The sequence below is a fragment of the Myotis yumanensis genome, unplaced genomic scaffold (assembly GCF_028538775.1).
Source record: "Myotis yumanensis isolate MYYU_CA2020_CCGP unplaced genomic scaffold, mMyoYum1.0.hap1 SCAF_13, whole genome shotgun sequence".
Classification (NCBI taxonomy): Eukaryota; Metazoa; Chordata; class Mammalia; order Chiroptera; family Vespertilionidae; genus Myotis; species Myotis yumanensis.
This window is the reverse complement of record NW_027223764.1, coordinates 25,347,124-25,371,297: the sequence shown is the minus strand read 5'-3', so window position 1 is coordinate 25,371,297 and position 24,174 is coordinate 25,347,124. Positions and strand designations below refer to the sequence as shown.

Sequence of the window (24,174 nt, the reverse complement as noted above, 5' to 3'; positions counted from 1 at the left end):
CAGTGATTCGAAAAAATCCATAAAGTCAACAAATTAAAGCGAGAGAAAAAATATCTCCTTATATCACATTTCGTTCTATTGTACCAGTATTTGAATACTTGTGAAAAGGGCACAAAGATGATAGAATAGCGAATTAAAGTTACCAGTGAAGTGTTCATGCCTTTTCCCTCTTTTCCCTCCCTACCCCAAGGAAGATTCACAAATGCCTGCTGGACTCCTGAGCCTCTTCTTATGCTGACAGAGAAAATGTGGAAGAATGGGTAAATATTTGAAAGTAACAACACATAGGCTAATAGATTGTTTACACAGGAAAAGAAAACTATTATGTAGGAGGAAAAATAGAGCCAAGGAGGAGGAATTAGGGGGAAAAGTAAAAGAGACTTAGAACCCAATCAGCCAGAGAGGGAGAAAAGGCTGCAGAGACCAGCAGGAGGAGCCCTGAGTCTCTAGGCTGGCCCAAGAAGTGTGAGCGCTAATGAGATGGGTAGGGAAACAAAGAGTTCTAACAACGTTTGCTGTGAGCTATGGATTGGACACCATTTCATCCTTCCAGAGACTCAAGTAGAGTTAGTTACTAGTTGTTTGGGGTTATCTGCCCGGTGTTTACGTGAATGCAACGGTGCAGAGTATGGATTGGGTGGGGTATTCTGGTCACTAGTCTTTTAATCTACCACCAGACCACATCCACTCACTGAACCATGAGATTCTAGAGGCAAGAACTGTCACATATTCATCTTTCCATTGCCTGCCATGCCTGGCACCAGGCCTTGTACATGGTAGGCCCTTGGATATTTCTAGAGAAAACAAGCCATTGAAAAGACACTTTACTGTCAGTCTCTACCTTCCGATTCATCCCATATGGTGTCACTGAGTCAGTCTTCACTGCTTTGATGATTCCGGTCTCCTGCTTGCAGAGATCCCGTCAATGGATGACTACCGTCCACACTAGGGTTTCTCAACTTCAGCACTGCAGACATTTGGGGCTGAGAAAGTGTTTGTAGGGGGCCTGCCTGCGTATTACAGGATGGTTAGCAGCATCCTTGGCATCTTCCCACCAGATAGATATCAGTAGGTATTCCCCTTATCTAGGTATAATAATCAAAAATGTCTCCAGAAATTTTCAAATGTCCCCTGGGAGCAAAATTACCCCTGGTTGAGAACCACTTGTCTACAATAAAATCCAAAGTTCTTGGGCCTGGAATGGAAGACACCTCAGAATTTAATTTTATTCTAGCTTTTCACTGTGATCTCCAAATCTTTCCCCACACTAATACTTACCTTCAGCCAGACCATCCTTTGCATAAAGTCCCACTCTACACGAAATGTCCCCTTCACCTGGAAAGCCATTTCTACTCTCCTTGAGTTATAAATGCTTTGACCACCTTCACAGACATACTCCAGCCCGTAGCCTTCAGGAAGTCTTCCCTGATAAGGGTTGGGTCAACTCTGAGTTATTATCCCCTCCTTTGAATCCTGTAGCTTTTCCTGTCTCCATCTTTCCTTTGTTCTTATTACAAAAACGTGTGTGTGTGTGTTTATGTACAGACTGTCCAATAGAAACATATGTACTAAGACAGGAAAGACAGCATGGATTTCCCATGTCCTCCTCAGTGCATGGCACAATTATAAACAAGAATTTAAAAAAGAGCATGCTTACAGTGGGACAGATTAAAAAGCTGCCTGCTATGAAATTTTTAATATACTTCTTTAAAAAAATGCTTTTCTTTATTTTAGATAAAGAAGAAGGAAGAGGAAGAGAGACACAGAAGCATCGGTAAGAGAGAAATCGACATTGTTTTGTCATCTGCAGAACAGAGATGAAGAAAACCAATCTCTTATATCATTTTAAGGATTAAGTGATATAATTCACAGAGTCTCAGCATCGTGCCTGAGAGTGAGTCTTCATTAAATGTGGGAAACTGTTATTTTAAACTGGAAAACCTATTGTGTGACATTTGAAAAATTAGCATTTTGTGGGCTGAGTTATGTGGGAATCATTAGCTAAAATCATTGCTATTCCCAGGTTCTTTGGCTGTGTGGGAGGCATACAAACACAATGGTGTTTTCTAGTTTAGGACCGCCTTTGCTTTTTCCTAGTTTCTACACTGGTTACTTAACTGGACCCTCTGCCACCAGCCTTTCGCACTGCTGCCAGAGACTTTCCTCAAACACAGGTCTCTGCATGTTACTCCTGAGAACTGAAATCAACAGGCTTTCCTGTTCCTGCACTAAACAACCCTGGGGGGAGGCAAAATATCCAGCTACTTGTCCCAGAAAGGAGCTTCTTCCAAAAGATAAGGCTTCTGATTAATCTATACTTATCAAGACTAATAGTTTGCTCATTAATACTGGCTTCAAGGCCCTTGCTTAGCTACACCCACCAATCCAAAGCTATTATGTCATAAACTCTGCCCAGTCCTCACCAGTTTCCCACCTTAACATCACCTAGTCCAGTGGTCGGCAAACTCATTAGTCAACAGAGCCAAATACCAACAGTACAACGATTAAAATTTCTTTTGAGAGCCAAATTTTTTAAACTTAAACTATATAGGTAGGTATATTGTTATTAACTTAATTAGGGTACTCCTAAGGCTTAGGAAGAGCCACACTCAAGGGGCCAAAGAGCCGCATGTGGCTCGAGAGCCGCAGTTTGCCAACCACAGAGTCCTAGGCCAAGCCCTAAGACTCCATTATATCCTTACTTTCTCCATCTGAGAAACTACAAAGACTCTGTTAAGAAAGTATCTTCCCAATTTAGCTTACTTTTATGAACAGGTTTTCCCAATGGTCTTCTTAGAGAGCTGATGGCTACAATCCCCAGCTCAAAAATACTCAACAGCTCTTCACTGACTGCAGACTGAAATCATTTGACAAAAAGTGTTGCATAACAGCTAATAGCCTGTGCAATGGGGTGATTCATCCCATATCTACCAGTTAGGGGATATGTGGCCTTTGGTAAGTTCCTTTGTGTCCCTGAGCCTCAGTTATTCTTCTGAAAACTGGGGATGCTAGAAGAACCTACTTTACAGGTAGAATGGTGGATAGCATGTGACAGGTGTTCAATAATTGTTAGCCATCATTACTTTTATTGATTATGTATTATGTATCAGGTACTATACTACATCTGACTATGACATAGCTCCTTCCCTGAAGGAATTTTGAATCTGGTGAGCAGACACTAGTGGTCAATTCAATAAGAATCTTAGAGTCCTGGAGAGATCCCTGGGGATATAGGTTGGTCATATTCTAGAACTCAATATTGTATTCTTTAAAAAAAATGTGTTTAACTTTTTTATTATGAACAATTTCACATGTACAAAGGAGTATATGTAATAGATGGGAAAATAAATACCTGTGAAGCTACATCCAGGTTCAAGAAATTAGCATGTTTATAGGCTTATAACTTTGAGTGCCCAGGACAAGAAATTATGATGTCTGGTTTCCCTCATCTCGATTAGGGGATTTTCTGTCTGCTGCATTCTAGTGAAGAAAGATAATAGGATGATTTCCTAGATAGAAGTTTTCAGTCGTCTGGGGAAGCATCCTAGGTTTGGAGTCTCTGGTTCCTATTGTAAACCATGAGGGCACCTTGAGCAGGGCTGCTCCCCCGAGATAGCCACCTTCATTACACACACAAGAGTCTAATACATGAAAAGCAGATAGAAGTAAGATTCAGGCGATGTGGGTTACACCTAGTGGTGCCACAGGCTCACTGTGAGACATCAGTCACCTGTTCTGTCACATGAAGAGCATGGACAAGATGACTGGGAAGGTCCCTCTTAGCTCCAGTGGCCCACAGTTCTCTGGTCTGTTCCTTCTTGCCAAGTTTCGTGAAGAACAACACGTCCTCCTCTCGCAGGATCTCTGTCACCAACACCTTCCATCTCCTCATTCCAGTGTCTTTCCCCTCAACTCTCAAACATGAAGATGTCTCCTCTACCTCTACTTTAAAGCAAAATCTTCATTTGACCTGTTGACAACTCTAATTACAATAGTGTCTCATACCTTCTTTACAGTGACAAATTAATTAACATGTGGGTTACACGGGAAAGGTCCATTTGCTTAGCATCATTGGCCCTTTGCAATCCTTTTCAGATCCCAACTCCCTATGCAATTGCTTCCTGCAAAGTCACTAATGCCCCGCCTAGACCAGCGGTCGCCAACAGGTGGTCCATGAGGTCCGAAAAGTTGGTGACTGCTGCTCTAGACAAACTCAACCACCCTCTATCAGTTCTCAATTCTTATGACCGGCCACACTTCCTAAAAACTAGCTTTTAGCCTGTGTGAACCTGCTTCCTTTATTCATCAGTAAATGATGAGGTCATCAAAAAAATTGTTCTGGATGTAAGAGTAAGAGCAATGAAAATGATAATGTTATAATTTCTGAAGATGTAAGGACATGATTTGGATGGTATTAATGGAGACAGGAAGAGAAACAGCACCGTCCTTGTCATCAAGCATATCAATTGCAGTTCATCAGGAAATCAGTCTCGTCTTCCAAACCAACTAAGTACCTATCTTCGACCTTCAGAATTCTGTTGGTAGAGGACTGGAATTTATGGAATTCTGAATTCAAATCTGATCTACTTAGCTTAGAAAATAAGCTAGCTACTGATTCAGAAAGCTTTCTGAGATACACTTCAAGAAGCCCCAGCATGGATGGGTCTGGAAAATATTATGCTAAAGTGAAATAAGCCAAACTGAGAAAGACAAGTATCACATTACCTCAGTTATTTGTGTAATCTAATGAACAAAATGAATTGACCAACAAAATAAGACCCGGAGCATGGAGGCATGGAACAGACTGACATACCTCGATGTGGGGTTGAGGAGACGAGAAGAGATAAACCAAAGAATTTATATACTTACATGCTTAGCTCATGGACACGGGCAATAGGGTAGTAAAGATCTGGGTGGGGTAAATAGGGGTGGGGGTGGGGGAAATGGTAGATATCTGTACTACTATCAAATATCCTATGTAATAAAGAGGTAATATGCACATTGACCCTCACTCCATCACGCCATCACAAGATGGCTGCGTCCACAGCAGAGGCGGGGTTCCCGTAACAAGCCGTAATGAGCAATCAGCAGGGACCTGTGGCTGCGTGGCACTGGGCCGGGGAGGGGGACCTGAGGCTGCACCCCCCACCAAGTGGGGCTTGATGGGGGGCCTCAGGCTGTGCCCCCCACTTGATGGGGCTTGATGGGGGGCCTCAGGCTGTGCCCCCCACCCGATGGGGCTTGATGGGGGACCTCAGGCTGTGCCCCCTGCCCTGGCGCTGGGCCAGGACCTCAGGCTGCACCCGCCACCCTGGCTCCGGGTCCGGGGACCTCAGGCCATGCCCCTGCCCCTGCACCGGGTTGGGGGACCTGTGGCCACGCCCCCAGCCCTGTGGGTTTTGACCGGGGGGATCTCAGGCCGTGCCCCCCGCCCTGCAGGGGTGATGGGGGGCCTCAGGCCATGCGCCCAGCCCCTGCCCCTGGCCAGGGGACCTGAGGCTGCATGCCCAGCCCTGCGAGGCTTGACGGGGGACCTGAAGCTGTGCCCCCTGCCCGTCGGGGCTTGATGGGGGTGGGGCCGGCTGGGTCTGGATCTTGCCCAATGGGGGTAGGGTTGGCCGGGTCTGGGTCTCGCACGATTTCGAGGTGCATGTGGGTGGGCAGGGACTTGATTCTGGGTCCCGTGGCATACCCCAGACTCTGAAAGGAGGAAAATTTTCATATACATTTTACTAATTTTCTTTCATCTCTGACACTTCTATTATAGAGAAAGGGCAAATAGCAATATTAAAATATTTCCCCTAATTAATTCCCTTTTAATGTGCACGAATTTCATGCGCCAGGCCACGAGTATATATATAAAGAAGCTCCATAAAAGGGCTGGGGAGACAAAGGAAAATAGTGATAAATGACCTTACAGCACAAACTCGGCTCTGTCGGGCCTCTCCGCCAGCTTCAGGGCCTCGTGCATGCCCGCAGCCGAGAGCTTGCGGTTGATATTCCGGTACTGGCACTGGAGCAGGCTGCGGTAGGTGGTCCGCAGGTCCCGGTTGAAGAAGGCATATATAAAAGGGTTAATGAGAGAGTTTGCATAGCCCAGCCACAGAAATGTCCTCTCCACCCACAGCGGGATGCAGCTGCAGGAGGTGCCACAGATGAAGGGCCTGGCGGTCGAGAGGAGGAAGAAGGGCAGCCAGCACACGGTGAAGGCACCGACGATGATCCCCAGGGTGGTGGCTGCTTTCTGCTCCCTCTTAAAGATGGAGATGTTTTTCCTCTCGTGTTTGAGGAGTCTCGAAAGGTTGGCGCACTCCTCCACCTCCTTCTGCAGCTTCACCATGCCGTTCAGGGAGATGATGCTGTCGGGCTCCGGGTGGCGGGGGAAGCCGGGGAACTTGTGTTTGGCGGCGCTCTTGCGGGCGGCCTTGTAAATCTGGTAGTACATGAAGAGCATGACCGACATGGGGATGTAAAACGCCACTGCGGTGGAGTAAATCGTGTAGCCGAAATCCTGGCTGATCAGGCATACCTTGTCGTCGTTGACATTCTGCGCCCATCCAAAGAGCGGGGGTAAAGTGATGGAGGCGGAGAGAAGCCAGACGGAGAGGATCATCTTGGCCATGCATTTCCCATTCTGCCGCACAGGGTACGTGAGTGGCCTCGTGATCCCGAGGTACCTAGGGAAGAAGTGGAGAGAGACCGTGTGACCACAGTGACCACATTTCCTGAACTAGGAACTACCATGAACTAGATGCTACGCCTTAGACCTAGCAGCTCCATTCCTCACCATAGCCCTTCTAGATAGGCATCATTATTCCCATTTTGCAGAAAGGTAAACTAAGGCTCTGAGATGTTAGAGATGTTGCCTATTTTATTCCAGGCTACAGATAAGCAACAGGCACTGCCAAGATTCCGTCTATGAGCCCTCTGCCTGTGATTGCTACTCCATGCTCCTTTCATACTTTGTAGCTTCTTGTCCTCCATGTAGTCAATGAACTGAAGATTAAACATCCACCCCGCCCCCCCCCCCCCCCCCCCGCCATGACCACTCCCACAAAATCTGCCAGGAACAAAATGTCAAGCCTGATGTAGGATGTTGTGACACATCCTCACGAATTAAGCAAGGTCTACCACACTCTGATGTTTTACACCCACTGCTCGGCTGTCTTATTTCAGGCTAGCTTTTAACTCATTTTAACTGCTCCTTTGCACTGTAGCGAAAGAAATTCTTTAAGATTACAGAGATGTGTGAGATCTTTATACAATCCTAAGGTTTTGGGATGCAAAGTAGCAAGTGATCACTCTTCTACCCCCAGAAAATTCTCACATAAGAGTAATGTCAGAGGAACAATCTATAAAACAAAAACAGCCTGCCCCATCTCTCCTCTCTTGAGAAGGCTCATGAGAAAGAATACAATTCTGAAAAATATTAGGTAAATCCAACATTTTTGTTTTCTGGGCTTAATTCTACACAGAGAATAAATATATTTCTCTGTCTCTGTTATCAAGGATTTATCAGCAAACAGAAAACATAGACAGTGAGACATCTGCCAAATGCTTAATCATGTTCATCTTTCTGGATTTGTTTTCTCCGCTGTATTTAACAGTCTTGGCTTCTATTTTGGGAAAGATGCAAAGAGCACTTAAGAAGTCAAGATGGGTGAAAGCTGGTCATTTTGCTGGTTTTCTTTTTCACTTCATTTATGTATATAAAAGATAGAGTCCCCCAACTTTCCAACAGGTTATTTTCAGAATGTCTGCCAGTTGGTAGGCTGAAATTTTAAAAACAATTATATTTGTGCTAGAAATATCCTCACATGTTACGTAAGTTTAAACTCTCCTACAAAAGTCAAAAATCATCCTCTCAGAAAGAAAATGAGCATGATGGCAACACTTACAGGGCAAAATTGAAATATATAGTAAAAAGAAATGAAACAGACTGGCTTATCCATTCCTTCAATAAATATTCATAGAGCTCCTTCTATATGCCGGGTGCTATTTTAAAGGTCGGGGATACAGCAGTGAATAAAATCTTGAAAGCAGGCCCATAGCACGTGGGGAAACCATGGAGGGTTGAAGGGGAGGCCTGAGCCTGGTGGTGATGTGGAAGGAACGCCTCATCCCTTCCAAGGATCCAGGTGTTAGTAGCATCCGTTCTTCATTTCACAACCTCTGCCTCCCCTTTTCCTTGGTAAAGCTGACCCACAGGCATTATCCCTAGGTTTATCAGTGGTAATTAAGATTATGTTTTGGCTCTCAAATAGGATGATGGGAATGGGAGAGGTTTTCCTGGAGTTCAAAAATAAGAGCTGAAAAGAAAGGGAGAAAGGGAAAGGAGGTAGCAGGGAGAGGGGAAAAGGGGAAGGGGAAAGAGAGAGCAAGAGAAGGAAGATGTGAAGTAGACTGTGCCTTCTGTGGAATTATCTGATATTACCTGAGTTTTAAACAATGGGGAAATTTTTAAGAAAACATTTTTTTTTTTAAAAAAAGAGTAAATGAGGAAACCCCTGAAGAAAAGTGTTAGAAATGACTGGAAATCCACGATTAAGCTGATCTCTGCCCAAAGACTGAATGCAGACAGTCCAGTAAGGGAGAAGAAAAAGAAAAGTTTCCCTTTCTTTGCTTTGATTCTGAAGCTCGCTCTCTCCAGATGGAACTCCTTTACGGGCATCTCTCTTTGGACCTGGTCCTTGCTGTCTATCAACTCCTGGGGATATAGCCTTTCTGGCTCCTTCCTTATTTCCCAGCTTCCACAAGGCAGCCTTTGTCAGGATGTAGACTTATATTATCTTCTCTCTTTGCCTGTTGCTTCAGGCAAAAACTGCTTGTTCCCAAGCCTGAATCTGGCTTCCAGGATACCAATCCAGACTGGAGGTTCACCAGGAAGAGATTAATTCATACAGTTCCCCAGGTAGCCACAAGATGGCATTATCCGACCAGACCATCTTTCACCTACTTACCTAGGGGGTTGGGATGGTGGGAAGTTAGGCGCATTTTGGAAAGAGGAAGTAGGATTAAGCACAACAAGAAATTAAGTTATATTTCATTTGTGAGGTTATATCAAAAAAAATGAGCAAGCCTAGAAATCACAACCTGGTAACTCCCGTTTTCCTTTCCATCCTTCACTCACTCAAACAGGAACCAGTATCTACAGACTTAATTAAATCCAGCCTTTCTGCAGTTCACATAAATGATACAGAATTCACAAAGTTAATTAACCCTGAGAGATTCTTTGAGTACCAAAGACATCTAAGAATATTAAATAATCTAACAAGGACAGCATGCTTATTCATTCTAATATACTTAGTCTGACATATTACTTAGTCTGACATATTACATTTCAATGATGTAAGATTGGCCCATATTTGGTCTTTCCTAAGTGTACAAATTAAATTCCATAAACTCTCCTATTTTATGCCCCACTCTCTAATGGTCTCAAGTCATGCCCTACAGTAAGGAAGTTATATTTACTTCATTTGCTTCCTGGGTACCACTTGGTGAGACTTTTGAAAGCTAAAATCAACCAAAAGATGATTAGAAAAAAAAAGTGTTCATTAAATTGTCTGGAAATAAATAAACAAAAGTCAGTAGTTTTTTAATTAACAATTTACAAATATTATAGAAGGAAATCATTCCATTCACAGCAAAATCTATCAAAATGGCCATGGCCTAAATAAGCAAACATAAAATGCTACCAAAAAACCTGAGAGAATGCTTGAATGGGCGGGGGGGGGCGGGGGGGGCACGACTTTTTTAAAATAAGAAAACCCAGTATTATAAAAGTGCCAATTTCCTCTCAATGAATCTAAAATTATACAACTTGTTTGAAAAGCAGGGCTTTTGTTAACTTGACCAAATGATTTTTAAGTTGATCAAGTAAATATGAAAAAATAGAAAACCTGAAAATGAATTAAAATGAAAGAATATTTATTCTATAAATAGTATAAAACCACAGAAATAAAATCTCAATAAAAATTATTCAAAAACAGACAGATAGATCAATAGAACAGGATAGATCCCTGAAATAGATTCGAATATATAAGGAAATCTATATATATAAAAGCCTAAGCGACCATCCTAACGAAACGGATGACCGAACAGGCTGCATGGGGCGACCAGGCCGGCAGGGGGGTTAGTGAGGGACAACCAAACAACTGAGCAGCAGGCTGCAAAGATGGTGGCACCCACAGCCAATAAGGAGGGAATATGCTAATTGACTGCCATGCCCTCAAAGATGGCAGCGCCCACAGCCACAAGATGGCTGGCAGGGGAGGGCAGTTGTGGGCAATCAGGCCGGCAGGGGAGGGCAGTTAGAGGTGACCAGGCCAGCAGGGGAGGGTAGTTAGGGACAATCGGGCCGGCAGGGGAGGGTAGTTAGGGGCAACCAGGCCGACAGGGGAGGGCAGTTGGGGGGGAACCAGACCAGCAGGGGAGGGCAGTTAGGGGTGACCAGGCCGGCAGAGGAAGGCAGTTGGGGGCGATCAGGCGGGGAGTGGTTAGGGAGTGATCAGGCTGGCAGGCAGAAGTGGTTAGGGGCAATCAGGCAGGCAGGCAGGCAGGCAAACGGTTGGGAGCCAGCAGTCCTGGATTGTGAGATCTCCTGTGGGATCGGGCCTAAACTGGCAGTCAGACATCCCCCAAGGGGTCCTAGATTGGAGAGGGTGCAGGCTGGGCTGAGGGAACTCCCCCACCCCCCAGTGCATGAATTTCGTGCACCAGGCATCTAGTTTATTGTAAGAAGACTGGAAGCCTGGTGCATGACATTCATGCACTAGAGTTGGGGCGGGGGGGGTCCCTCAGCCTGGCCTGCGCCCTCTCACAGGGGAGTGGGCTTAAGCCAGCAAGCAGACATCCCCTGAGGGGTCCTTAGTGCTGCCGCCACTGCCGCTGTGCTCACCAGCCTTGAGTCCAGCTTCTGGCTGAGCGGTGCTCCCCCTGTGGAAGCACACTGACCACAGGGGGCAGCTCCTGCATTGAGCATCTGCTCCCCTGGTGGTCAGTGCGTGTCATAGCAACCAGTTGTTCCACTGTTTGGTCAATTTGCATATTAGCTTTTTATTTATATAGGATGAGTCATTGAATTAGTAAAAGACTGTATATTCATGAAACCTCACAACTGTATGTACACACACACACATACACACACACGTATATTTCTACATACGTAACTTGGCTGTTGCAAGCAATTCTGAGGTGAACATAGGAGAGCATATGTCTTTTCAAATTATTGTTTTGTTTTGTTTTTCAGATAAATACCCAAAAGTGTAATTCTTGTTTCATATGGTACTTCTATTTTTAATTTTTTGAGGAATCACCACACTGTTTCCTGTCACTAGTGGCTACACTAGTTTATAATCCCACCAAAAGTGCATGAGGGTTCACTTTTCTTTACTTCCTTGCCAATGCTTATTATTTATTGTCTTTTTGATAATAGCCATTTTGACTATTGTGAGATGATATCTCATTGTGGTTTGGATTTGCTTTTTCCTGATGATTAGTGATGTTGAGCATCTTTTCATTTGTCTGTTGGCTATCTGTATGTCTTCTTTGGAGAAATGTCTATTCAGTTCTTTTGCCCATTTATTAATGGGGTTATTATTTTTTATTGATTTCAGAATGGGAGAGGGAGAGAGAGATAGAAACATCAATAATGAGAGAGAATCATTGACTACAGCTGCCTCCTGCACATCCCACACTGGGGATTGAGCCCGCAACCTGGGCATGTGGCCTGACCGGGAATCAAACCCAGGACTCTTCAATCCACAAGCTGAGCTCTATCCACTGAGCCAAACCAGCTAGGGCAATGGGATTATTTTTTGATGTTGAGTTGTATGAGTTCTTTATTATTATTTTTATATGAGTTCTTTATATATTATGGATATTAACCTCTGATTAGATATCATTTGCAAATATCTTCTGCCTTCAGTTGTTGCCTTTTTGTCCTGTTGATGGTTTCCTTCACTGTGCAAAAACTTTTTAGTTTGATGTAGTCCCATTTGTTTATTTTTGCTTTTGTTGCCTTTGCCTAAGGAGATATAGCCAAAAAATACTGCTAAGACTGATGTCAAAGAGTTTACTGCCTATGTTTTCTTTTAGAGGTTTTATGGTTTCAAGTCTTATATTTAAGTCTTTAATCCATTTTGAGTTTATTTTTCTATCTGTTGAAAGAAAGTAGCCCTAACCGGTTTTGCTCAGTGGCTAGAGCGTCAGCCTGTGGACTGAAAGGTCCCAGGTTTGATTCCGGTCAAGGGCATGTACCTTGGTTGTGGGCACATCCCCAGTAGGAGATGTGCAGGAGGCAGATGATCTGTTTCTCTCTCATCGATGTTTCTAACGCTCTAGCCCTCTCCCTTCTTCTCTGTAAAAAATCAATAAAATAATTTTTTTTAAAAAGAAGAGAGAAAGTAGTCTAGGAGTATTTTTTTTTTTTTTGCATGTATCTGTCTAGTTTTCCCAACACCATTTACTGAACAGACTGTCTTTTCCCCATTGTATATTCTTGTCTTCTTTGTTGTAGATTAATTGACCATATAAGTGTGGGTTTATTTCTGGGCTCTCCATTCTGTTTCTACCTGTGTGTCTGTTTTGGTGCCAGTACCATATTGTTTTGATTACTGTCACTTTGTAGCATAGTTTGAAATCAGGGAGGATGATTCCTCCAACTTGATTCTTCTTTTTAAAATTGCTGTGACTATTTGGGGTCTTTGTAGTTTCATTCAATTTTAGAATTATTTGCTCTAGTTCTGTGAAAAATGCCATTAATATTTTATAGGAATTGCATTAAATCTGTAGATTGCTTTGGGTAGTATAGACATTTTAACAATCTTAATTCTTCAAGTCCATTTATTTATCTCTTCTTCAATTTCTTTAATCAATGTCTTATAGTTTTCAGAGTACAGGTATTTTATTTCCTTGGTTAAATTTAGTCCTAGGTATTTTATTCTTTTTGATGAAATCTTAAATGGGATTGTTTTCTAAATTTCTCTGTCTAATAGTTTGGGATTTATTTTTGAATAAGGAGAAAAATAAGCCAGTTTTATTTTTACCTCAGTTGCTACCCAGTTGTGAGACTTCATATATATGTATGGCATGTAATCTATGGTCTACATATCTATTTATTGATATGAAAACAAAAAAAGTGGATAGGAAATAATGTCTAGCACAAAAAATACAAATAATAGTTTCATATATTAATCTTTTTATGCAAAACTAGGTGTTTGTCTGAGAGGGGGGCAGTATCATGAGATGTCTAGAAGAATATCTACCAAAATATTAATAGCAATTTTATCTGAGTTGTAGAGATTTGAATACTTTAAAATTTTTTCTTTGTACTTTATAATAATAGCATATTTTCTTTACAATGAGCATATAAAGTGTCAAAATAATCATAGTAACGCCACTTTAATTCTAAAAACAAAATAAAAGATTTAAGAGGATTCTGTGATTCCTAAGTCACTTAAGTGATTTTGGCAACAGAGATTATCTGTTTCACAAAATCTGTAAAAAGCTGATAATTAAATAGTAGATTGTTTTATTTGATTAGCTTTCTGAAAGTGTTTTATTACATTCATAAATTCACACAAAGGGAACAGAACTCACTGGCATTTAAAATCCCATAATTACTATACTAGTATAAAGTAATACTGGTATTCAGGGAAGTGATGTCCAAATTATACATTCATTCTCCCAAGTCTTGTATAGCATAAATCTTAACTTTGAGGGAAAGGTGGGGGAGGCAACCTACATTGATTATGAATATTCCCTATTATGCATGGTTAATATTTGTCACATTAACATTTTATGCTCACTGTTAATTAGAAAGTGAGGTGCCTATCAAGCCTTAAGAATTTAACTTTAAAATGCATACAAATGCTAAAATACAGTAAATCTCACAGACAAAGGTATTATATACCAAAGTATTATATTATTGAGGAATGTATGTAACTCACATTAGGAGTTCCATTAAAGTAGGGGTTTGGAGAAAAAAAAAGAGTATTAGGGAGTTATAATCTATAGAGAGAGGGATTAGAGAGCAAATTACCTCTGCTGCCTATCTTCCATTCTGACTGCATAGAAATGATAGGAAATGGTTCTTAATTAAATGACTTCTCTTGAATTTTGTTGCTATATAATAATAATTTAGGGGGTAAAAGAAATTGGGTAGAATTGTTCTGAAATACAGTGGTGTTTGGAGTGTTAGGCTTCAAAAATGTTTGCACATTAAAATACCTCCCCCATGAGACCTCCTCCCTCACAGTAGGTGAATCTCCAGCCTCATTCGGTGGCTCCCAAAGCTGTCAGATTATAGGAATCACCAAGAAGCTTTGGAAACATACAGAGTCCTGGGCTACCATCCATGATTTTCTTTTGAGAAGGTATGGAGACCTACGGCTTTGTATTTAGGATTGATTGCTGTAGTTCTTTATCCCACATACTGCTGTCAGAGCAGCCCTCCTCATTCAGTTACAAAGATTTTACACTGTTTGTACAAGGACTTGACTTATACTTGATATATTTCATCTTAATAATGTGCTTCCAGTTTGGCCTAACAAAATCATCATGATTCATGTCTACATTATCTCAGATACCAGTTCTGTTTCCTAGGATTGTGCTAAATGCAAACGAAATGAGCATGGTTTTCATGTCTTAAGTTGAAGATTTTTTTTTTAAATGCATAATATACAACAGGGTTTTGCAAAACTTTCTGACAATAAGAATAAATATTTCTCATAATAAAAAATATATTTCCATAGTCACTCAGTACAAATGCTTGTATGTATGTACATAAATAAGAAATGAAAGCATACATATATATATATATACATATATGTAGGTATAAGAATATAGATATGCATATATTTATATATGAGATTGAAACAAAAGTTTCACAATACCATGCTTACCATTGTAACTTGCAATTCACTCTCTTCTACTGTATGCTATTATACTTCAGATTTTTAAAAATATTTATTTTATTTTTTTGGAGAGAGGAAGGGAGTGGGAAACATTAATATGAGAGTGAAGCATCTCTACACTGCCTCCTGCATGCCCCTTATCAGGGATTGAGCTGGCAATCCGGCAACCTGGCACCCCGGGCATGTGCCCTGATCTGGAATTGAACCAGCAAGCTCTTGGTGCACTGACCGATGCCCAATCAGCTGAGCCACACCAGCCAGGGCCTACTTCAGATTTTTTAAATGCTGGTCTTAATACACTACATTGATTTCATGACCCAATAATGGATTATAACCCAAAGTTTGAAAACAAGCCAGATAATTATAAGTGCAATGAAGAAAAAGAAAGCAGGGGAGGGGATCAGTGAGCAGAGGCTGGGGTTGGGAGCAAGTTGCAGTACAGATCTGCATTGTGATTATGACCTCAAAGCCCATTCATCTCTACCTTCCAGAACAAGTGTTTGGGCCTGAGCTTCTATTAAAACTTGAGATTGGCGTGTGTCTTCAGGTTGAAGATTCCCACTATCTCAAGCAGAAGTTTCCTTTATTCAATAGAACCCCAACTTTCCCCCTACAATGGTATAGTTAAAGAGTACTGGCTTTGGGTCTATGCTTCTTCCTACCTCTAGGCACTGACTTCTCAATTTTTTCTCTTCCTCTCTGTCTCTCTCTTTCTCTCTAACTTTTATTCTGTTCCACCTATAGATATATATGTATGGATGGATGCATATGTGTATACTGTGTGTACATATTGTACTGTCAGCCCTCAACCAACTGAGGATCAAAAATAATATCCTAAAAAAAGGTAGTTGTTGCTTATGTGTACTATTAGTGAGGCCTATGATGGCTGTGTCTGTACTGAACATGTACAGACTTTTTTCCTATCATTATTCCCTAAAAATACAGTATAACAACTATTTACATAGCATTTACATTGTATTAGGTATTATAAGTAATCTAAAGGTGACAAAGTATAGGAGGATTGCATCGGTTATACACAAATAATATGCCATTTTACATAAGGGACTTGAGCATCCGTGGATTTTGGTAACCCTTGGGTCCTGGAACTAATCCCCCTTGGATATCAAGGGATGACTATGGTTCATTCAATCCTCCATAGTGCTCATCCCTTTTCACCCCAAATTTATTAAACACATCGTCTACCTCAGCTGCTTTGATTTACTACCCACCTACTTCCTTCTCCTTCTCCTCCCAATAATCTGGCTTCCACCCCATCATTCCAAGCAACTAACTCTAAAAGGCCACCTCTATTTTATTTATTTTTTAATATATTTTATTGATTTTTTTACAGAGAGGAAGGGAGACGGATAGAGAGCTAGAAACATCGATTAGAGAGAAACATCGGTCAGCCGCCTCCCACACACCTCCCACTAGGGATGTGCCTGCAACCAAGGTACATGCCCTTGACCGGAATCAAACCCGGGACCCCTCAGTTCGCAGGCCAACGCTCTATTCACTGAGTCAAACCAGTCAGGGCAAGGCCACCTCTATTTTAGCTAATTCAAATCTTGTGTTGTTTTTCTCTCGTTTCTGTTAATCCTTGATTTATCTTCTCTCTAAAAAAGACTACCCAGCCTTTTTTGAATCACTCTTCACTCTAAACATCTGTGGCATGGTTTCCCACGTTTCTTTATCTCAGGCTGCACAGAGAAGTACCACCTCCACACTGTGGCTAGACGATATTCAACACCAAGATAAAATGAAAACAACTTCAAGTCTGCATCAGGCAGGTTAGGTCTGAATTCCAGCTCCATCCTTTTTACCAGCTAAAGTACTCTGAAAACACAGCCTCCCGAGTTTTCGCTGCCTTGCATGTAAGAAAGAGGGAAAGAATACCTATCTCATGAGAACATGTATGTAGGCTTGCACTCAACCCACTACCTGACAGATACTCAAAACACAGAGCTGACTTCCTGCCTTCAGAACCCCATTTTACAGAAAGGAAATGGCAAATAAGGCTGCAACTTGAGTTGATCCAATAAGAGAGGAACAGGGCTGTGATACAAAGCATCTGAGAAAGGCAGTGAGAAAAGAAGGGGTAATGCCCTACACACGGCAGAGCAGAGCAACACAGCACAGAGCAGGTGTTTTTGGAATTTACTGGCATGAGAGCTGTCTGGACCTGAATTAATGAAGTGACAGTATGAGTGGAGAAAAGATGACAGATACTGTTGAAACGGAGTGGACATAACTTGGAAATGGTTTAGCAAGGATGAGGGAAAAGGACAAAGACAACGGAGGAGATGAAGAAGCTCATCAGTTTTCAAGCCAGATGACTGAGAAGACGGTGGGGCATTCTCTGAAATAAGTAGTCCTCAATCCACTGCAAGCCACTGTCCACCCCCAGAGGCCTAGACAGATTTTGCTGGGATCACTGACAACCGCTCTAGCTTCGGCAGACATTTCTCCATCTTCATACTCGATAGCTCTGCACTCACCGCCTCCTTTTTGAAACTTTTTCCTTGGTTCAGTATCGCCGCACTCTCCCAGGTTTTCAACCCCTCTGTCCTCTGTTGCCCAGTCTTCTTTGCTACCTTATCCTTCACTATGTGGCCTTCATGTTTTGGAATTCCTCAAGGCTGGGTCCCAACCCCACTTTTCTCCTAACTCTATATTCCCTAGTTGTTTTCACCCATTACCAGTGCTTCAGAAACCTCTGTTGGCTGATAATCCCAAAATTTGAATTCCCAGCCGATACTTCTCCATGAGGCTCCAGACCCAAAAATCCACCTGCCTTCTTCACATCTCCACTCTGATATCGCTAAAGCATTTCATTCACTCGTTCATTCAACAGACTTTCATTAAACACTCTCTGTGGGTCTGGCACCGTCTCAACAAGTCCAAACCTATCATCATTTCCACAGACTGAGCCTCCTCCTCTTCCCCCGACTCAGTAAATCCCTCTACAGGCGTGGCCCAGAAACCTGGAGTCATCTTTTGACTCTTCCTTCTCATTCATCAGTCCCCTCCCAGTATTAACCCAGCCCTCTCCATTTCACCTCCTCAATGTCTCTTAAAACCTATCCACTTGTCTCCATTGCCACCACTCTAGAATCATCATCCCTCCATGGATTTCCACAATAGCCTCTAAATTGGCCCTCCACATCTACTCTTCTCCTTCCTATTCCATTCTCTTCGTGCATCCAGGTTGATCATTTATCTTTTTAAATTTTGTAATGTGAATTTAATTCATTGCATAAGCAATATTTTCACATACTTCAAATTTTAAAATATAATAAGGTATATATATTGACAAGTCTTACTTCAAATTCTGTTTTCATCCTCCTTACCCCCACTACTTAAATGTATCACTTTAATTAGAATTGTGGGTACTCTTCCAGCTTTTCTTCATACAAATGCAAGCAAATGGGAATAAATGTTCTTATCTCCCACTTCTTAAACATAATACAACATACTATATACACTATTTTGCACATTGTGTTTTTCACTTAACAATATATCCTCAAAATACATGGAAAAAATAGGATTATACTAGAGCATGTCTGTGGACGTGTTTTGTAAATGATTAAGTAGAAAAGTGTGTACTGGTTAAGAGGAGGCCCTGGAGTCAGGAAAACCCATGTTTGAAACCCAGTTTTGATACTGAGAGAGTAAGTTCACCTCTTGGATCCTTAATTTTCTCATTTGTAAAATAGTGATAATACCTACCATATAGGGTTGTAAAGACTGAATCCAATGCTGCATATAAGCCTGGCATGCTGTGTGCTCAGTAAATGTTAGCTAGTATTATTCAAATGCTATGAAAACATGAGGCAGAATTATTTTTGTTCTTCTTGTTCTTTTAGCATAGTCATTGTGGGATAAAAGAAGAAAATATATGCCATATTTCATTAAACTTACAGAGAGCAGATTGAGTTTCTGGGTAGACACATGTATAAAAGGAATATAATTTTTTCCCATACAGGTAGAAAGTAAGTTTTATCAGCTATAATTTTTAATTCTGGAAGAGTTTTGCTTTAGTATAAAGATATACAAAAAGGGACTAGGGGAAGAAAAGAATAGAAGTAGCCTCTGGACTCAAGTGGTGGTGTTTTTCTTTATTTTATGTTTTTATTGATTTCAGAGAGAAGAAGGGAGAGGGAGAAATAGCAATGATGAAAAAGAATCATCAATCAGCTGCCTCATGCATGCCTCCTACTAGGGATCTAGCCCACAACCTGGGCATGTACCCTCCTGGTTCATGGGCCGACACTCAAGCACTGAGCCACACTGACCAGGTTGTAACGGCTTTTTAATGGCTAAAGGGGAAGGTAGAGAAGAATAATTTCCAGCTCTTATGGTTACATGTTGGGTTTCCTAGAAGAAAAGGAAGACATAGAAGTCAATGGACTCTATAACTAATGGCCTTTATAGGCTACTACAACTGCATGTTATTTCAAACTAGTAGAATAGTGCCATTTTTTAAGGAAAATATTAAAAAGATATGAGAATAAAGGATTAGAATGAAAGAAGAGAATAAATAACCAGCCAAATACCTGATGCCAAATTGCTTTTTAAAAGTATTAAGTAGATAAGAATAAAAATTATGGTGCTATGATATGGGGTTTTGTTTTTATGAATTTGTTCTAGTGCTGTCTGAATTTAGGAGGTTGTTTAATTAGAATATGGTGATTTTGTCATCAGCGTTCAATTGCAGTGTCTTCCAAAATATTGATTTTTAATATATATAATGATTTCTAATACCCACTGAAAAGCTTTTTAAAAAATTTGTTTTATAGTTTAATTTACTCTGAAAGTCATCTTCTTGCATGATATTTTCTTTTTCTTTTCATTTCTTTTCTCTTTTAATCTCTTTTTCATTTCAGTCTATAAAGGATTTTATTTTATTTTATTCATTGATAATACCTTGGCCTTTGTAAATAATGCTGCAATGAACATAGGGATGCATATTTGCAACATGGATGGACTTAGACAGTATTATGCTAAGTGAAATAAGTCAGACAGAGAAAGGCAAATACCATATGATTTTACTTACATGTGGAATCTAAAAAACAAAATAAAAGAACAAACAAAACGGAAACAAACCCATAGATACAAAGAACAAACTGATGGTTCCCAGATTGGGTGAAAAGGCGAAGATACTAAAAAGTACACATTGGCACTTACAAAACAGTCATGAGGGATGCAAAAAACAGCATAGGGAATATAGTCAATAATATTGTAATGGTTCTGTATGGTACCAGGTGGGTACTAGACTCACTGGGGGGAACTACTTTGTAAGTTACATAAATGTCTAACCACTGTACTGTAAAGAGTAAACTAATTAATTATTAATTTTTTTTAAAGAAAGAGTAGTTGAAAAAACTTAGAAGCCCTGATTCTAATTCAATATAGAAATTCCCATTTAGAGCATCCCCTGCTTTTGGTTAAACTCATACATTGACAGAGAAGTCAGAGCTGCTTGAAGCGACCAGCGACACTGCTGAAAGTCCCAAGTATTCGCGACCTCCTCGGGAGCTTCCTGGGTGTAAACTGAAATCGCCCCATACTCAGGAAGCAGGGAGAGAGGGAAGAAAAAGGCAGCCCACTAACAATAGGTAGGCGATGAGTTTAATAAGCAAGGGAACTTACTCACAAGGCTGGTCTTGGGTGCCTGCAAGATGAGTTGATTTCCACACCCACCTGCCAGAATCTTAAAAAGTTTATACAGAGGCCTTAACTGGGTTCAGTTACCCACACAGGGGGCCCTAGCTGGGTTTAATCACACAGACAGCCTCATCACCATATTATTATCTCAAGACTATGTCCTTGGAGCAGTTTCTGGGAGTGGGGAAGACAAACAGAGCACACATTTTAAAGACAAGGGTGGGGGTGGGAGTCTCTGATTACTGGGGTCTAGCCCTCGGGTCAAGTGGTGGTCACATCTCAGTGAACTCCTCCAACACCAAATATTTAAAAGTTCTACATTATATCAAATACAAATGTGCTTTTTTATAGATTCCTTTCCACTAACATATGACAACTATTTACATTGACATTTATGATCATTTCACATCTTCTATTCAATCAGGTCGTTTCCTTTGGAGATGACACACGCCTGAGCCCAAACAAGAGTAAGCAAAAAGGCAGATGTAATATCATGTGAGTAAAAAAACTGAGGTTACACTTCAGGAACACTTTGATCCGGGGGCTCAGAATGTCATCAGAATCTAGGTTCCCTCCAACTCTCAACTCTATATTCATCAACATGGCTTCATTATCAAGTTCGGTGTATGGTAATAAAGCTGCCTACATCTCCAGAGATATTTTGCAAAGTTCAATCTGATTCAAATGTGTTTTCTCTCTTTCAACAGACCCAGAAAAAAGTCTTATTGCATTTTATTGGCTCTGATTGGTTCACACATCCATCCTGAACCAATCATACAGGCCAGGGAAAAAATGACCTTTCTACCCGATACCCCAGACTAGGGTGACATCCTCTCCATCCAAAACACATGGAGTAAGAATAGGGTAGAGACAGTTTCCCAGATGAAAATCGGGTCACCAGACAATTATGGGCAGCAAAAATAATAATTGTTCCAGGAATCTTCCCTGTTTCCAATAGAATCTATGGGTAATCTTATAATGTGACTATGGAATTGAATTCAGGACTACAAATACGTCTGAATCAGCACAGACTACATGAAAAGGGAAGTAGTTTTTCTACTTTTCTGTGTTACACTTATAATTCAAGTTCATATAATTACACTGATAAATCAAGGTATTTCTTCTTTTTTGGAGTTGTTCTTCCCTTAAGCACCAAGCATTCATTTTGTGCTAATTGTGTCCCTAGCCTATTCCTTTGGGAAATACGATTCTATAATAGTATCGCTTATTATGGCTTCTGTACTTTTGTCCAACGGATTTATAATTTGGAGGCTGTTTCACCTGAATTTTGTTATAACATAGTATCAGTTACATTATCTGGGGGAAAAATTCAGAAAGCCCAGCTCAAAATGGCCTTGGCAATGAGAATGATTTATCATCTCCCCAAACAGGAAGTCACAAAGTAGGACAGCTCTGAGAGAGTTCATTTGTCAGCCCAACAACATCATCGGGGACTGGTCTCCTTCCATTTTTATTTCACTCTGCCATCCTCAATGTTCAGACTTAGCAGCTCCATGGACATTTCAAGTATCTCACATAAACTACATCCTGTAGAGCTCTGACAAACTGTTTCTTTATCAGCATATCTTTTTAAGCAATAAAGCCTTTCCCAGCTGGCCCTCCTGGCAGCCTCTGCTCACAGCTCACCAGCAAGAAATACATCACATACCTACTCCTAAACCAATCACAGAAATATGAGGCATCCATGAGTGAGTTAGTGAAACATGACCGTGTGTAGTAAAGGGAGTGCCTGAATGAAGTAAGGTTCTGTTAACAAGGAAGAAGAGGGGATGCACTTGGGTAGGTAGCAGAAATAAATTAAAATCACTCATACGCTTGTCGCTCAGGGATATAGCTTATTAATATTTTGGTGTTTTTCCTCCCAAATTCTTTTTTTTCCTATTTTGGTTGCTTCACTTAAATATTTTCATTCATTCTTATGTTTTATAAATATTTATTGAGGGCCTCCTATGTTCTACTACTTTTCTAAACAATGAAGATATAATGGTGATGAAAGCAAGGAGACAAATTATACGTGATTTTGCAGGCAGCAGTATAAGGCGCTGTGCAGATGAATTAAAACGGGTACAGGGACAGAAAGTAAGGAGGGCAAGATGAGGCCAATCTGAGCAGAGTCCAGAGAGAAGTGAGAGAGTGAGCCACATGAGGGTCCAGAGAAAGCGAGTCCTACATGCAAGGCCCTGAAAGCGGCACATGGGCACGTTCAAACCAGCCAAAGGGCCAGAGTGGCTAGCACACGGATGAGTGAGGAGAAATGTAAGGGACAGATTTGCAAAGCGATCAGGAACCAAACCTTGGGGCGCCTGGCAGGCCCTTGTGCAGCCCTGGGTTTTACTCTAGGTGAGATGAGACGCCTTGGAGGGCAGAGCAGGGAAGAGTCCGGGCCTGACTTACATTTGGTAATGCTTCCTGGGGCGGCAGCCTTCTAGGAAGCAGATTTTTCAAGAATCCTTTTTCCTCATTTACAAGAACAATGGTCTCTCTCTATTCACTAGCTTTCCCCTTTCTTTCTGAGTCTGTTTCAATTACTTGTTTTAGACCAGCACTATGCAAAAGGAATATAATGTGAGGACATATGTAATTTAAAGTTTATAATTTTAAAAAAGGTAAAACTAAACAGTTGAACTTAATTTTAATAATATATTAACTCATACATCCTAAATATTATAATTTCCATATATAACCAATATAAGAATTTTAACAAGATATTTTATAGTCTTTTCCCTGTATAACGTCCTTGAAATCTAATGTGCATTTTACACAGACAGCACAATTCTCACTAACCACATTTCAAGTACACAGCAGTCACCTGAGGCCACTGGCTACCACACTGGACCTGAGAATTTGGGACAACAGCTTCTACCTGTTCTTAATTCCTTCCAATGTGTTCCTTTGGTTATTTCATGCCTTTAAAAATCTTAAATTGATGAGTATTTTAATTATAAAGGTCTGGCTAACTTATTACTTAGCATTACTCAGATCTGTTGGATGAACATTGCTCATTCTACTTTCTCTTTACATTAACATTTATTTTCAAATGCTTTAATTCAAATACACACTCAGACATATGTAAGCTGGTCAGCTCTGGTTCAGGATGTTTACCTAAAAAAGCAGAAAGTTGGAAATCTTTATATCCTTTAATTAACTGGATGAATTCTATTAACCTTAGAAAAGGTGTGAAGCTTAACTACTTTTTCTTTCTCTTAAACTGATGGCCTAAATTTGATTTAGTCATAAAATTTTATAAACTTCACACCTTACACTTTACATTGGTTCAAAGGAAATAACTTTGTTTTTTAATTTTAAAATCAACACATAAGCAGAATTAAATTAAATTTTATGGTAAAAAAAAAAAAAGCTGATTAACCAGAATATTTAGGGAATAAGATTTTTTTTAAGTTGAATTCTAAAGTTATTGCTTGTTTTTTATTGTGAAAAAAAAACTTTCTAAAATATACTAGGTAGATTTTAATTTACATAAGAAAAGTCTACTGACTATAATAGAATCTTCTTTGATGATTTCAGAAGTTGCACAGCCTCGGTATTATTAATCTGAATAATAGCCATCCAT

At 40.7% G+C, this 24,174-nt stretch overlaps 1 protein-coding gene across 3 annotated transcripts in view; it reads right to left on the bottom strand.

The window, feature by feature from the left end:
• HTR7 (5-hydroxytryptamine receptor 7) overlaps positions 1-24,174 on the bottom strand; it is a 79,639-nt gene that overhangs the window by 9,584 nt on the left and 45,881 nt on the right. For 2 of the 3 annotated variants that reach the window (XM_070431890.1, XM_070431889.1), the window contains exon 2: positions 5,914-6,677. In XM_070431890.1, coding sequence (XP_070287991.1) covers positions 5,915-6,677 — 763 coding nt within the window. In that variant the 3' untranslated portion in view covers position 5,914. The remainder of the gene's footprint in view (positions 1-5,913; positions 6,678-24,174) is intronic. The other variant, XM_070431888.1, reaches the window with a different exon arrangement.